Below are 12,966 nucleotides of genomic sequence, written 5' to 3'. Positions count from 1 at the left end.
GTTTATCTTATAACTGGAAATGTGTATCTTTTGGCCACCGTCATCCAATTTCCCCTCCCCCACCCTTTGCCTCTGGTAACCACAAATCTAATCTCCTTTTCCATGACTTCCGGTTTTTTTGGTTTTTTTAGCTTCCACACATAAGTGAGATCATACAATATTTGTCTTCATGTGACTTATTTCACTTAGCATAATGCCCTCAGCGTCTGTCCATGTTGTCCCAAATGGCAGGATTTCCTTCTTTTTTATGGCTGAATAATATTCAATCGTGTATATATCACAATGCCTTTATCCATTCATCTGTCAGTGGACACCTTGGTTGCTTCCATGTCTTGGCTATTGTAAATAGTGCTGCCATGAACATGAGGGTGCAGATATATCTCTTTAACATAGTGTTTTCATTTCCTTTGGGCATGTATATATCCAGAAGTGAGACTGTCTAATCATGGGGTAGTTCTGTTTTCAATTTTTTGAGGAACTGCCATACACTTTTCCATAGTGGTTGTACCAATTTACATTCTGACCAACAGTGCGTAAGGGCTCCCTTTTCTCTACATCCTCATCAGCATTTGTTACCTCTTAACTTTTTGATGAAGGCCATTCTAACAGGCGTGAGCTGGTATCTCATTGTGGTTTTGATTTGCATTTCCCTGAGAAGTGATGGTGAGCACCTCTTCATGTACCTGTTGGCCATTTGTATATCTTCTTTACAAAAATGTCTATTCAGGTCCTCTGCCCAATTTTTAAATTGGATTATTTTTGTTTTGCTATTGAGTTGTATGGTATTAACCCCTCATCAGATATATGGCTTACAAACATTTTTTTCTCACTCCATAGGTTGTTTTTTTCGTTTTGTCAAATGTTTCTTTTGCTGTGCAAAAGCTTTTTAGTTTGATATAGTCCACATGTTTATTTTTTATTTTGTTGCTTTTGCTTTAGGTGTCATATCCAAAAAATAATTGCCAAGGCTGATGTCAAGGAGCCAAACATTTTTTTCAGTGTTTTCATATAGGAGTTTTATGGTTTCTGGTCTTACATTTAAGTCTTTAGTCCTTTTCAAGTTAATCGTTGCATTCTTATACATGTGAATAGCCAGTATTCCCAGCAACATTTATTGAAGAGACTGTCTTTTCTCCAGTGAGTATTCTTGGCTCCCTTGTAAAATATTAGTTTAGCATATATACATGGGTTTATTTCTGGGCTCTTGATTCTGTTCCATTTTCCATGTGTTTGTTTTCATGCCCGTACCATACTGTTTTGATTACCATACATTTATAATATAGCTTGAAATCAGGAAGTGTGTTGCCTCCCACTTTGTTCTTTCTCAGGATTGCTTTGGCAATTTGGGGTCTTTTAGTTCTGTATACATTTTAGGATTGTTTTTTCTACTTCTGTAAAAGAACACCATTGGAATTTCGACAGAGATCACACTGAATCCGTAGATGGCATTTTAACAATATTAATTCTTCTAATCCATGAACATGAGATACCTTTCCATTTATTATTTGTGTCTTCTTCAATTTCTTTCATCCATGTCTTATAATTTTCAGTGTAGAAATCCTTCACTTTTTAAGTATTTTATTGTTTTTGATGCTTTATTGTAAATGGAATCACTTTATTATCAGGTCATTTGTTCTTAGTGTGTAAAAATGCTGATTTTTGTATCCTGCAACTTTACTGAATTCATTGATTAGATCTAACAGTTTTTTTCTTGGAGTCTTTAGGATTTTCTATATATAAAATCATGTCATCTGCAAATAGTTTTACTTCTCCCTTTCCAATTCTGATGCTTTTATTTATTTTTCTTACCTCATTTCTCTGGCAAGGTCAATTTGATTCTTAGTCCCACACTGCCTTACATTGTAATGAAATAGTTTCAGCAGATATGTCTTGCCTGCTGGTTCTTGGCAGTAGGATCATATGTATGTATATTACTTTACAAATCTGTAGCTACAGAGCTGTACAAGTAATAGAATATTTTAATGAAAAAGTTTATAGACTTTATTAAACCGAGAAGCAACCCTGAGTCATTTCCCCTAAACCCTTATTTTGCAAATAAACAAACTGGGGCTCCAGGGAGATTAGTAACATGACTTTGAATCATGACAAAAGTCAGAGTTGAGAGTATAACCCAGGTCTCCTCATTCTAGAACCTGCTTTTCTTTTCCTCTTTTGCCACCATCTCTCTCTGTCTTCATATAACAAATATTCCACACTAAACATTGATTCAGGAAAAAAAATTGTTTACTTTGCACCCAGTTGCCCTGGGAAGCTCTTGTAGATCCATAAAAGCTTCACATCAGTACGTGCTTAGTTAGGGAAAATGTTATTTTGCAATATTAGTTCTAATTACTTGTTAACACGTTTGACTCCCCTAATTAGTCACTAGTGACTAATTAGTCACTAAATCATAACTATCATTATTATTAATAAACTCTTTAACAGGGCTAACCAGGTCCTGCACCACTTGGTTCCTACAGCCGGTAATGTCACAGCCCTGTCTTTCTCTCACACAGCCAGTATTCTAACAATGAACTTCTCCTTTGTCCTCTGCCCCAGCCCCCTTCACACGCACAGAGACATTACAGTGCTCTTCTGAATGATCAGCCTTTCATAACTAGCTCAACTATTACCTCCTCTTACCAGTGTCTCTCCCAGTTCCCCAGGCAAAGGGAATTACCCCCGCCTATTCCTTTTAGGTGAACATTCATGGTTGTTGTTCATTTCTCTTTTTTTGTATTTTTACTGTAACTTTTTTTTTTTTTTACACCTTTATTAGAGTATAATTGCTTTACAATGGTGTGTTAGTTTCTGCTTTATAACAAAGTGAATCAGTTATGTTGTTCATTTCTGCTACTCACCCACAGACTGTGAGAGGGTGGGCCGGGGATGTCTTCTACACCATGCCTGTGAATGCGAAAAATCACTAATGAATGAATGCAAAATAGTACAGTCTACTTTTATGATCTAAAATTGCCAAGTGGAACATCATAAATTTTTTAAAAGAAATCTCTAGTACTTGGTTCTGGACAGTTATTGAAGGATAACAAAGATAGAGATACTCCAAAATAGTATAGAATCCAGAAAGGTCTACATATGATATTGGACTGTGGTATATGTTTTTAGCAGATTACTTGTTAATAAGTAACAATAGTTTGCATCCCCAGGATAACAGCTATATGATCTGCACAAAAATAGTAGCTCCTACTGTCACTTACAGACAGTCCCCCCAAAAAACTCCTCTGTTCTAAATTCTGTTTGCTTTCATGCCATCTTCTCCTAATAGTGTGAATTGTTTAAAAAATTCCCTAGACCTATAATTGCAAATTATACTCAGGCCTTCACATTATTTTTTGCGTAGAAAAAACCCAAAATGTTTTCTGTGGGCTTAATAGAATTGTGTTCTCTGAACTGTGATGATTATCTTTCTCTTACCAAGAAAAAGAATTTGCTGATACATAAATACTTAGTATAGTGCTTTTTGAGCCGTAAAGTTTATAATCATGTTTTTATCCCTCATGGACGATGTAACCTTTTTTGTGTGTGTGTGCTGCTTTTCTTGTCTCTGGTTAATTCAGGTGTTTCACAAACATGCCCATCATTTAGATTTCTAGATGTTTTAAACTACCACCAAAAAAACCAAAAAACTATCTTAGATGCTCAGTTAAAATTTCCCATATGGTAAACCTGTTTCAGGGTCAATGCAAAAAATGAAAAAAAAAGTTGCTTCTTACAGGAGTAAAATTAAGTTTTGCAAAACATAAAATACTACCAACTAAGGAAAACCGCTTAAACTTGCAGCATGAAAAATGCACTGGATCCAGATTTGGAAAGTCAAATGTTTGACAAGGTTTTGTTCATAGCTACTGGATTTTATTTGAAGCTTGAAATCGGCATTCAAGTCGCAGTGTAGGTCTGCTTAAGAAATACCCATCACCTTCTTAAAAGAAACAGACTCCTGAATTACATTTTAAAATGCAGTCCAGTATTCTTAGGGGAGGATTAAGTTTGAATTTGTGTTTTAAACAGATGTGATGTTGAGATCTTAACTGGCAGTTTTCACGGTACTGAATAAGGGGGTGTGGGCAGCATGTTGGATTGCCAACGCAGCCTTTTAGGGCCTGTGCTGGGAGTGTTCTCTGTCTTCACCACGTTGTCTGCCCCTTTGCAGCACGCCATGCCCTTCTGGAGGGTCTCCAGTCACTCGGACCTCATGGCCCTACATCATGCCTTGGAACTGGAGTACCTGTAACAGCCCCCTAGCACTTTGAAACCACACAACCGCCCTGTGACCAGGGACACATCCAGCAGGCTGAGTCCCGAGTCGGCGCCGGACTCCAAACTAGCGATTTCAACATTTTGATGCCCAGCTGCTGTGGGTCCTCGCCTCTGCCCTTGTGGTAAATGAAGGACCACATCCCTTTCTTCAGAACAGCTGTTGACTCTAGTACTGTGAATCCAATGCAAATAAGCCATGAGAATGTTCTAGCACAGTGTAACGTGTCTTGGCCACATTAACTACATGGTTCGAACCTGTGAAGAAAGGACCCGCAGACGCTTTACGTTTTTAGCATCTTCAGTGTGACCTAAACAGCTTCTCCAGTACAGCAAACTTGATTGCACAACAAAGACTGAAATGGGTTTCCTGATTACCAGTGGGGGGATTTTCTTGTAAAGGTTTACTTTTTTGGTGTCTCATACCCAGGGTCATCTGTACATCTCTACTTATTTATGAACAGACTTCTTAAAAAAAAAAAAAAAAAAAAAAACCAGCTTTATCGAGGTATAATTCAGGAACCATACAATTCATGCGAACAGACTTTTTTGACATCAAATAACTGAAGAGACAGTAGCATGACGAGAGAAGCGACTGAAGGCTTTGGCCTCATGACACAGCAAGTACTTTGAATTTTAGCACATTGCAAAGTAGTTTAAAATATGTCTAATTTAAACGTATAATATGTACATCACTGAGACAATCATGTACAGAAAGAATTTTGGGTGTAAATTTGTAATAATGGATGATTCTTTTACATATTGTTTAGGAAAATGATATTGAAAGGTAGCAATGCCTTGATAGTGAAGTATGAGGCAGGATATGCACAGACGTGCAGTGCCTTCTCGAAGTACTGGGTATAAATATGTAGATAATGAATTTTTTTTTTTAAGCTCATGTTGTCAAGACCAAAAGCATGGATGTCAAGTGTCAATAAGATTTTGTTTTCCAATTTTTTTTCCCATCAGTTCTTTTTATATGCTGTTTGTTAGGAGGGCCTTGGTAAAAGAACACAGCAGTGTCTGTCTTAAATAATTTTGGGGAAAAAAGCCCTCTTAAAACCTCACTTTTTCATTTTCAACCCTAATGTAGTATATGTAACTACTTGGAAAAAGATTATTCAAACGCTCCGTCCCACAGAAAGAATGTAGATGATGGATATATTTTATTAATGAAATGGTTCGTGAGTTGGACACTAGCAAAGTTTTCATGTGCTCAGATGATATTTAAGGAAGGACATTACCACGTATCTGGAAATCAGCAAAACTTCGTATTACTTCCTACATTCACGTTCCTTCTGTTTTCCTCCACACTCACCTCCCACCCCAGCCTCCCAGGAAAGTTCATTGCCAGCAGGGGACACAGCCCAGTCATCATCACCAAGAAAATTATGCTACTCTTCACCCCCATTCTGTATTATATGACAAGCATAAACCTGGGAAATAAAATTTGTCACCTTTGTAATACCCTAATAAAGTTTCTCCAAAAGTGATCCATCAGTTTATCTAGACACTAGTTTCTCTCATCTAAAGCCTTCCATTGTCATGAAATTACTTTTTGGATGAATTTTCTTTAATAGTATATATTGGGGGAAAAAAATAACACCAGCTTTGACCCAAAGTAGCTAAAGAGCTGCTCTATCCTTTTCTGAAGTTTCATGTTGCTGCTAGAATTAGTCAGTTGTGAATTTCTCAAAATCGTTTAATCATTGAATTCAGTTTGTTTTTCCTCTTTTGCTTGAAGCAAACAGAAGTCGACAATTTTTCAGCCTTTCCATTTTACATTTTTGTACTCTGCAGACTGAAAAGACAAAGTTTATCTTACCCTTACTGTATAAAGGTGTGTTGTGTTGTGTCCACAACTGTGTACAGAATTTTTCTTCAATTTGTGTTTAAATTAATAAAACTGATTTGTGAAGTACTGTAAGCTCCTTGACTTGTCGGTATTTTCTTCATCTCTTGGTTCTAAGAAATAGCAGGATCTTGGTTGCATTAGAAAACTCATAGTCCAACAAAAGGAAGTTGTACAGAGCAACTGTAGGAATGGCTTTATCAGTCCTTGAGAGGGCTAAGCTAGAAAAATTACAGCTGTTTCTTTGATCACTGTAAGAACAGATGAATGGAAAAGCTCTTTACTTCCTCCGAAAATATATAAACTAGACCTCCGCTCAGACTTATCTGGTATAGAACAGAATTCAGCATCAAGTGTCTTGGATGCCAGAGCATAGATTTAGCCACTTAAATACCCAAGGGACAGCAACAGAAATGAGCTTCATCTACAAAGAACGCCCACAACATACACCGCTAAGATTTGGCCAGATTAATCACTGACAAAGAGCTATAAAACAGCACAACTTGCTTCCTCCTGGGATTTAAGCTTAGAAACACAACATTCATACATACAAACGCGTGACCATCAAACATGCAGTGGTCGGACTCATTTATCAGGCCCAGGATGTTCGTTTTTCACAAGCACGCACTAAGGAAGTGTGTGCGCATGTTCAGACACCCGAGAATGAAAAGTTTGGGGAATGTCTGTAAAGAGAGGCAGGGGTGGGGAGCAGAGGGACTTTTAGGTCTCAGGTGAAGAAAGTATGGAAAACAGGCAAAATGGAGAGCATACCGTCAAAAGATGGATTTTCTAAAGCGCCACTTCTAACGTGACCCCCCACTCTGGCCAAAATGCTTAAAGGGCTCCCCTTCAACCATAGATTAGAGCCCAAATTTCTCTACCTGCCATTCTAGAGTTTCCAAGTACAGCCTCTACTTTCTTCCCAATGTTGTCTCTCGTTAGTCTTAGGAACAAACCTTCAGTACATATAGACTGGGCTGTTTAATGGGCCAAACAGCCCGTAAGCATCCCCGCCAAATCTCTGCTCAGAGCTCTCCCATTGCCATCAATGACTTCCTCCACCTTTAATCCACCCAAACCGTGTCCAGCTCCAGAGCCCTCACCTCTGTAGAACCTTCTTTCCCACCATGGCGCACAGTGTTAGCACCTTCTCTTGAACTTCTCTCACCCAATGTCCATAGTCTTACTGGCCGTCCAGACTACTCCCTTAAATAAAGGCTCGCCAGGCCCCCACCGCTGTCCGAGATGCTGAGGATAAGAGGTCTCTGCTCACGAGGATGGAGTTTACATCAGAGTAGGTGGGAACAGACAAATGAATTACTAAATGAATGAGTGAATAAGATGCATTCAGTTGGAAACATTCTTTGTGGAAAATTAAAACAGGGAATATGGGTAGGTGACAGGGCTTCCCTGGAAAGGATGGACTGAGACGTGTGAACTGAGACCATTTGCTAAGAAGCAGGCAGCACGTGAAGATGAGGGGCAGAAGATATAGGCAAAGGTCCTCAGAGGAGAAGACTTCTATTTACTGTCTTTTAGGAGTGAAAATCACACTCATGGGTCCAAGAAGAGATGATCTGGGAAAGGAATGGAGACGGGGAAAGTCTTGGTGAAGGATTTGGACGCTATTCTAAATGGCCGCTGAGGGGTCTACACAGGGTTGTGACCCAATCTGACACGCACTTTGGAATGACCACTCTGGCTGCTGGGTGGAGGATGGGCTAAAGAAGGGTGAGAGAAGAAGTGGGGCAACGAGTCATCAGGCCAGTAGGACAGTCCAGGAGAACAACAGCCAGATTCAGATTAGGGTGGGGAAAAGGACACCTGGATTTATTTTTAGTGACAGCAAGGACAGCACTTGGCTAATGGGTTGAATGGGGGGAGCAGTGAGACACAAGAGGAGTCTGGACACCCCCAGAGTGAGGGGTCTCCTCCGCACTGTGAGATAGTACACCTAGTGGTTAAGAGCCTGGCCTCAGCAGGCAGACTGCCTGGGTTCGAATCCCAGCTTCCCATTTTAGTTAGCCAAGTTGTTTAACTTCCCTGTGCCTTAGTTTCCTCACCTGTAAAATGGGAATAACAGTAATACCTACTTCAGACCGTTATTATGAGGACCAAGGAAGTTAATATGTGTAAAGTGTTTGGGACACTGCTTGGCATATTTTTTAATGCTGCCCATTACTATGCTAAGTATTCAGACTTTTTTTTTCTCCCCAACTTAAGAACCAGCTCTTTGACGGCACAGACCATTTACAAGGGGACTGCATTTTTCTGACCTAGTCTAGGAAACGGGATGAAAAAGGCCATCTAGTTTCTGACCTCAAGCACTGGGATGGTGGCTATTAAAAAAGAATCACAATGATAAAGGAGGCTTCCGTGAGTGGTCCTGCTGGCGTGAGAGGTGGGGAGAGCAGGGCAGCCTGGGCAGGCGGGAAACGCCGCCCCGAAGCTGAGCCCTGCCGGCTAGAGTTGGCCTGAGCAGAGTGGGGAGAAGGGGAGCACAGGAGAGAGGCCGAGAGGGAAGGTGAGAAGGGAAGAAAGGCCACAGGACTGTAGGAGCGCAGCGAGTGTGGGTCAGAGTGGCCAGGAGAGGGAGGGGTGAGGGCGTGAACTGTCCTTCACTTCCAAGTAAAACTTCAGGCTTAGTGCTTTTATTCCCCACGAGCATGGCTATGCCTCTTTCACAGGAGAAAGATAAGAGGATAGAAACAGGTTGCATTCAGCCTCCTGCATTATAGCACAAACAGCCTGGGACCCTTCACTGGGGCCACGATTCCACATTAAACTAGACTTAGATGTTAGCCCTAAGGAGTGTCTAGCGGAGCCCCTTTTATTACACCGATTACAAAACTCAGGTTAAATGCTCCGTCCAAGAGGTCACAGCCAAATCAGGCAGAGTCATAACCCCAGGCGACGCTTGGATACAACACAGAATCATGAAAAGATCATGGGCTCTCAGGTCAACAGAAGTTGGCTTTGCCCCGGGCTCCCTGGCTCCACACCAGGGCTTTCCATTTTCAAGGTGTATTTGGCATCCTGTCCACCGTTGGTACAATTGTCCAATGATGTCTGAATGCTTTGGGTTGTAAACCTCAGCACCTCAATTCTATGTCATCCTTCCAGAGACTGGTTTAAAATTTGTCTTCCAATCAGCATTTACACATGTCCAATGCACATACATTCTGTAATAACTTTTAAAAGTTGCTTTTCAAAACATTTGGATAAGGGCTTGGGTGTTCCCCAATTCGAGCGACTATAAAGGAAGCCATTTGCTTAACACAATGTGGAGATGCTGCCGCGGACAGCCTGTGTTCATTTAAGACCTGTAAGAAATTTCCTTCCAGACCCTGGGACCCCCGACACTCTCTTTCTGCAGCTACAGAAGCTTCAGCTGACTCACGTCGCCCTGTCCATCCCACTCAGGATGGTTTTCTGACAATCCAAAAGGAGACAGTTAGCAACAGCACTTCTTTCTTTCCGTGTCTCTCAGAAACGTTTCCATTTCTCTCCGTCTGTGCAATTATCCAAACTGACAGGCGAACTTGTGGCAGAAGAAATGAAAGGGTCTGTAATTTAGGAAACCTTTGGCTCCACTGACTGAAAGCAGGTTGTTTGTAAAAAGGAAATCCTGACCTCAGCTAACTGGCAAACTCTGTCAGAAGCAATAGAAGGAAGCGAAGGAGAAAAAACAGCGCCGGGGATTTTTATTGGCAACAGAAGAAAAACGGATGCCCTGCCAGAGGGAAGCCCTTCCGAGAGAACTCTCTGATGGGGGGACCAAGTGTGCCCAGAGCTAGTGCGTGTGCAGCTACACACCGCCTGGTGGCTCTGGGCTGGGTTTGTTAGCTGGTCTGACTTGGGGACTTGGCTGCCTGGGACCATAGCTAGACTGACCATCCTGAAAATGGATTTTCTTCACTCCTCTCTGCTGCTCCCAGCACTCCGTGGCCTGCCCCACCTTGTCTCGTGGCTTGACATAAAGCCCCAGGACCCAGAGGTGGGAAAGGAGATAAGCTACCTGGTGTTGCCCATGTTGGTGCTGTCCACCTCCTCCCCCCACCTCCTCCCTCTGTCTGCCACCCCATTTGGCAGGACTCTGCAGGGACCTCTGGGAAACTCCCTAAGAGAGGAGGCCCCCTCAAGCTCTCATATCCTTCCGTCAGCGGTCCTCAATGGGCTGCCCGTTGAAATGGCCTGGGTGCCTTGAAAACTCCCTGAGCCCCTCTCTACAGATTCTAATTGAATTTGTCTAGGTTGGGGCTCCAGCAGCAGTCAAGGTAAAGAACCATTGCTTTGGGCCAACCAGGTATGGGAAAGACCTCCGTTCAAGGCAACTCCCAGCAAGGCTGGGCCATGTGTGGAGTGTGAGTTCCCAGATCCTGGCCTTTCCCTTCCAAGCCATTCCGATTCCCGGTTGGCCATGCCTATGCCCCGGAAATCCTTATGACCCCCAACTCGATTCCATTCAAGCATCTAGGGGGCTTCTCCTGTAAGTGAAGAGTTCTGCCTGCTGTCAGGGGTGTCCCCAGGGGATTGGCCATCTAGTGGGGAAACAAAGAGAATGTGAGAAAAGGCAGATGTGACGAGGGCCTCACTGGATGACCAGGACACTGGAAATCTAGGGGGACAAACGTTGCAAAGAATTTTAACTTATGATAGAAGCCCAGAGGGGACAGCAATGAATGTTGGCTGGGGAAACAGGTCTCATTGAGGGGATGACATTTTCATCGACCTAGATGAGATAAAAGAATAAGATGCTGATAGGCTCCTAGGTTCCTCATCCTCTTCCGGATCAATGAGAGAGAGAAATATTTAATAACTGCCGGCTGCAGTAACCCAAGTGAGATATAAGAAGGGTCTGTCCTAGGGCAGCCCTGGGGATAGAAACATGGAACCCATTTCGCAGGTGTCCCAGAGGCACACCTTATCACTCCTTATCAAGGAGGCCCTTCCTATCACCCTCCAAAAACATAACCTGGAGATGGGCTGGGGGGCAGGGGGCAGGGGACAGGACCTTTGTAGTGCTGTAAGCAGATAGGTTATGGGGTCCCCGAAGAAAGAGAACCAGAAATGGCTTTCTTGACATAAGAGGAACCATGTTGGCCTCAGCATTTTGTGATCTAAGCCTGGCCACATGCTGGTCCTTGAACAGGTCTCAGTAATCAATGAGCTTTAGGGAACAAAGGAATACAGGAAGAGAGAAAAGCCAGCCAGCAATATGCAGTGACAAAGCAGAGTCCTCCTGCCTCCTCAGGGGATACACAGAATAATACACCTCTGCGTTCTGCAGGGTCTAAGGTCCCCACCCTGGGGAGGACAGAATGATGAAGTTGACCCTCCCGACTTCAGTCAACTCAAGTTCGGATTCTGTCGACCTTTGTCCCAATTTTATGCTGAATTCTCCTCTGCTCAAGCCCCTTCATGAATATACATGGACCCTTAGCTTAAAAGCTCCCCAGTTTTGCTACTGGGGAGACACTGCCTTGGGAAAGACCCCTAAGGTTCTCCTTACTGGCTGCAAGGAATAATAAACCCTTCCTTCTCCCCGTCTTTGGCTTGGTTGTGTCTATTGGCTCAACACCCCCCAGGAGGCAAACCTAGTTTTCGGGTAACAGTATCTGCAGGAGGACGAGGGTCCCCCGAACGCTCACTCCTCGCACCTCCCTTTAAGGGACGCTGCATCCTCGGAGAGACGAAACAGGCACCCAGAGGCCTCTCCAAGGCCCTTCCATGCAAAACCCCTTTGACTGTGTCCCTTGCATTTACAAGCACGCCACCCATCTCAGATGGATGGCAAAGCGTCGACGATGAAGAGAAGAAAAGAAAGAAAAGAAAGAGAAGGAAAATCAAGACAGCGTATGAAGGAGGAGGGAGGGAGGGTTTGTTGTGTCAACTTGGACGTTAAAAAGAACGAAACCACTGAACAGGATCCCCCCGTACTTGCCCTAGCCCTGACGTGCAGTCGGCCTGGACAGGGGCCCCCTGAAGTCGCAGGGATCAAAGTCCCGGTGAGCACGCGGAGGAGGAAGGGGAGAGGGGCTCTGAGCGGAGGCGGCCCTGCCCCTCCGCTGGCTCTTCAGAAAGGGCCTCTTTCACCACCTCCCCCCATGTTCCTGTCTGTACCAACCTCTCACTGAGAAATCACCGCAGGCCCCATCACCTAGCCTACTCAGTGGTTCAAAAATACCAAAGGTTTTGCAGAACTTCCATTCTTCTCAAAGTAGTTAAAATGCAAGCGGGCGGGGGCCTGCACTGATAGAGGAAGCACACGCCCTTAGTGGAACAGTCTTGTTTTGAAAAACTTCTGCCCTCTGGGGTTGAAAGCATTTCTTGGCCCAGTGGAATCTAAAGGTGCCATGAGAGCTCCAGCAAGGCTTCCAGCCCCTGACCTTGATATTTATTTGCAAAGCCTTACAGGAAATCAGTGCTACGTGTTCCATGAAAAACAAAGGGAAATGCAGGAATCAGGAAAAACAACAGACTGCTCCAAACAGCCTGACACCAACAACAGGCTTTAAAGAAAATGAGATGCTGAAAAAATAGTTCCCTTTGACACGTCACCTTTCAACATGTACTCAAGACCCCCTGTACACCCAGCCCGGTGCAAGGTGCTGACAGGGTCTGGGTCCCGAGAAGTTCATGTTCCCCAGGGTGGAGTCAGGGTGGGCTGCTGCGATAAAGGCAGCGTTGGGTGATTTGGGCTTGAACAGTAAGGATCAGAATGAACTGGAGGCCTTGGGCGCAGGGGTCACTGGGGAGATGAGTGCTCTGGGAAGATTCCTAGGAGAATGTAACATTTAATCTGTACTGAGGAACAGGTGGGAGTTTCACAGATGGAA

The 12,966-nt window shown here is 43.4% G+C and overlaps 1 protein-coding gene across 8 annotated transcripts in view; it reads left to right on the top strand.

Moving 5' to 3' along the window:
* Positions 1-4,252, top strand: part of EYA1 (EYA transcriptional coactivator and phosphatase 1) — a 151,099-nt gene extending 146,847 nt beyond the window's left edge. For all 8 annotated transcript variants that reach the window (XM_024739007.1, XM_024739002.1, XM_024739001.1 and 5 more), the window contains one exon: positions 4,172-4,252. In XM_024739007.1, coding sequence (XP_024594775.1) covers positions 4,172-4,252 — 81 coding nt within the window. The remainder of the gene's footprint in view (positions 1-4,171) is intronic.
* The last annotated feature ends 8,714 nt before the right edge of the window (positions 4,253-12,966 follow it).

Source organism: Neophocaena asiaeorientalis, unplaced genomic scaffold (assembly GCF_003031525.2).
Source record: "Neophocaena asiaeorientalis asiaeorientalis breed wild unplaced genomic scaffold, Neophocaena_asiaeorientalis_V1.1 scaffold299, whole genome shotgun sequence".
In the NCBI taxonomy this organism is placed as follows: Eukaryota; Metazoa; Chordata; class Mammalia; order Artiodactyla; family Phocoenidae; genus Neophocaena; species Neophocaena asiaeorientalis.
Note: the sequence above shows the minus strand (reverse complement) of the source record. Positions and strands in the feature narration are given on the sequence as shown.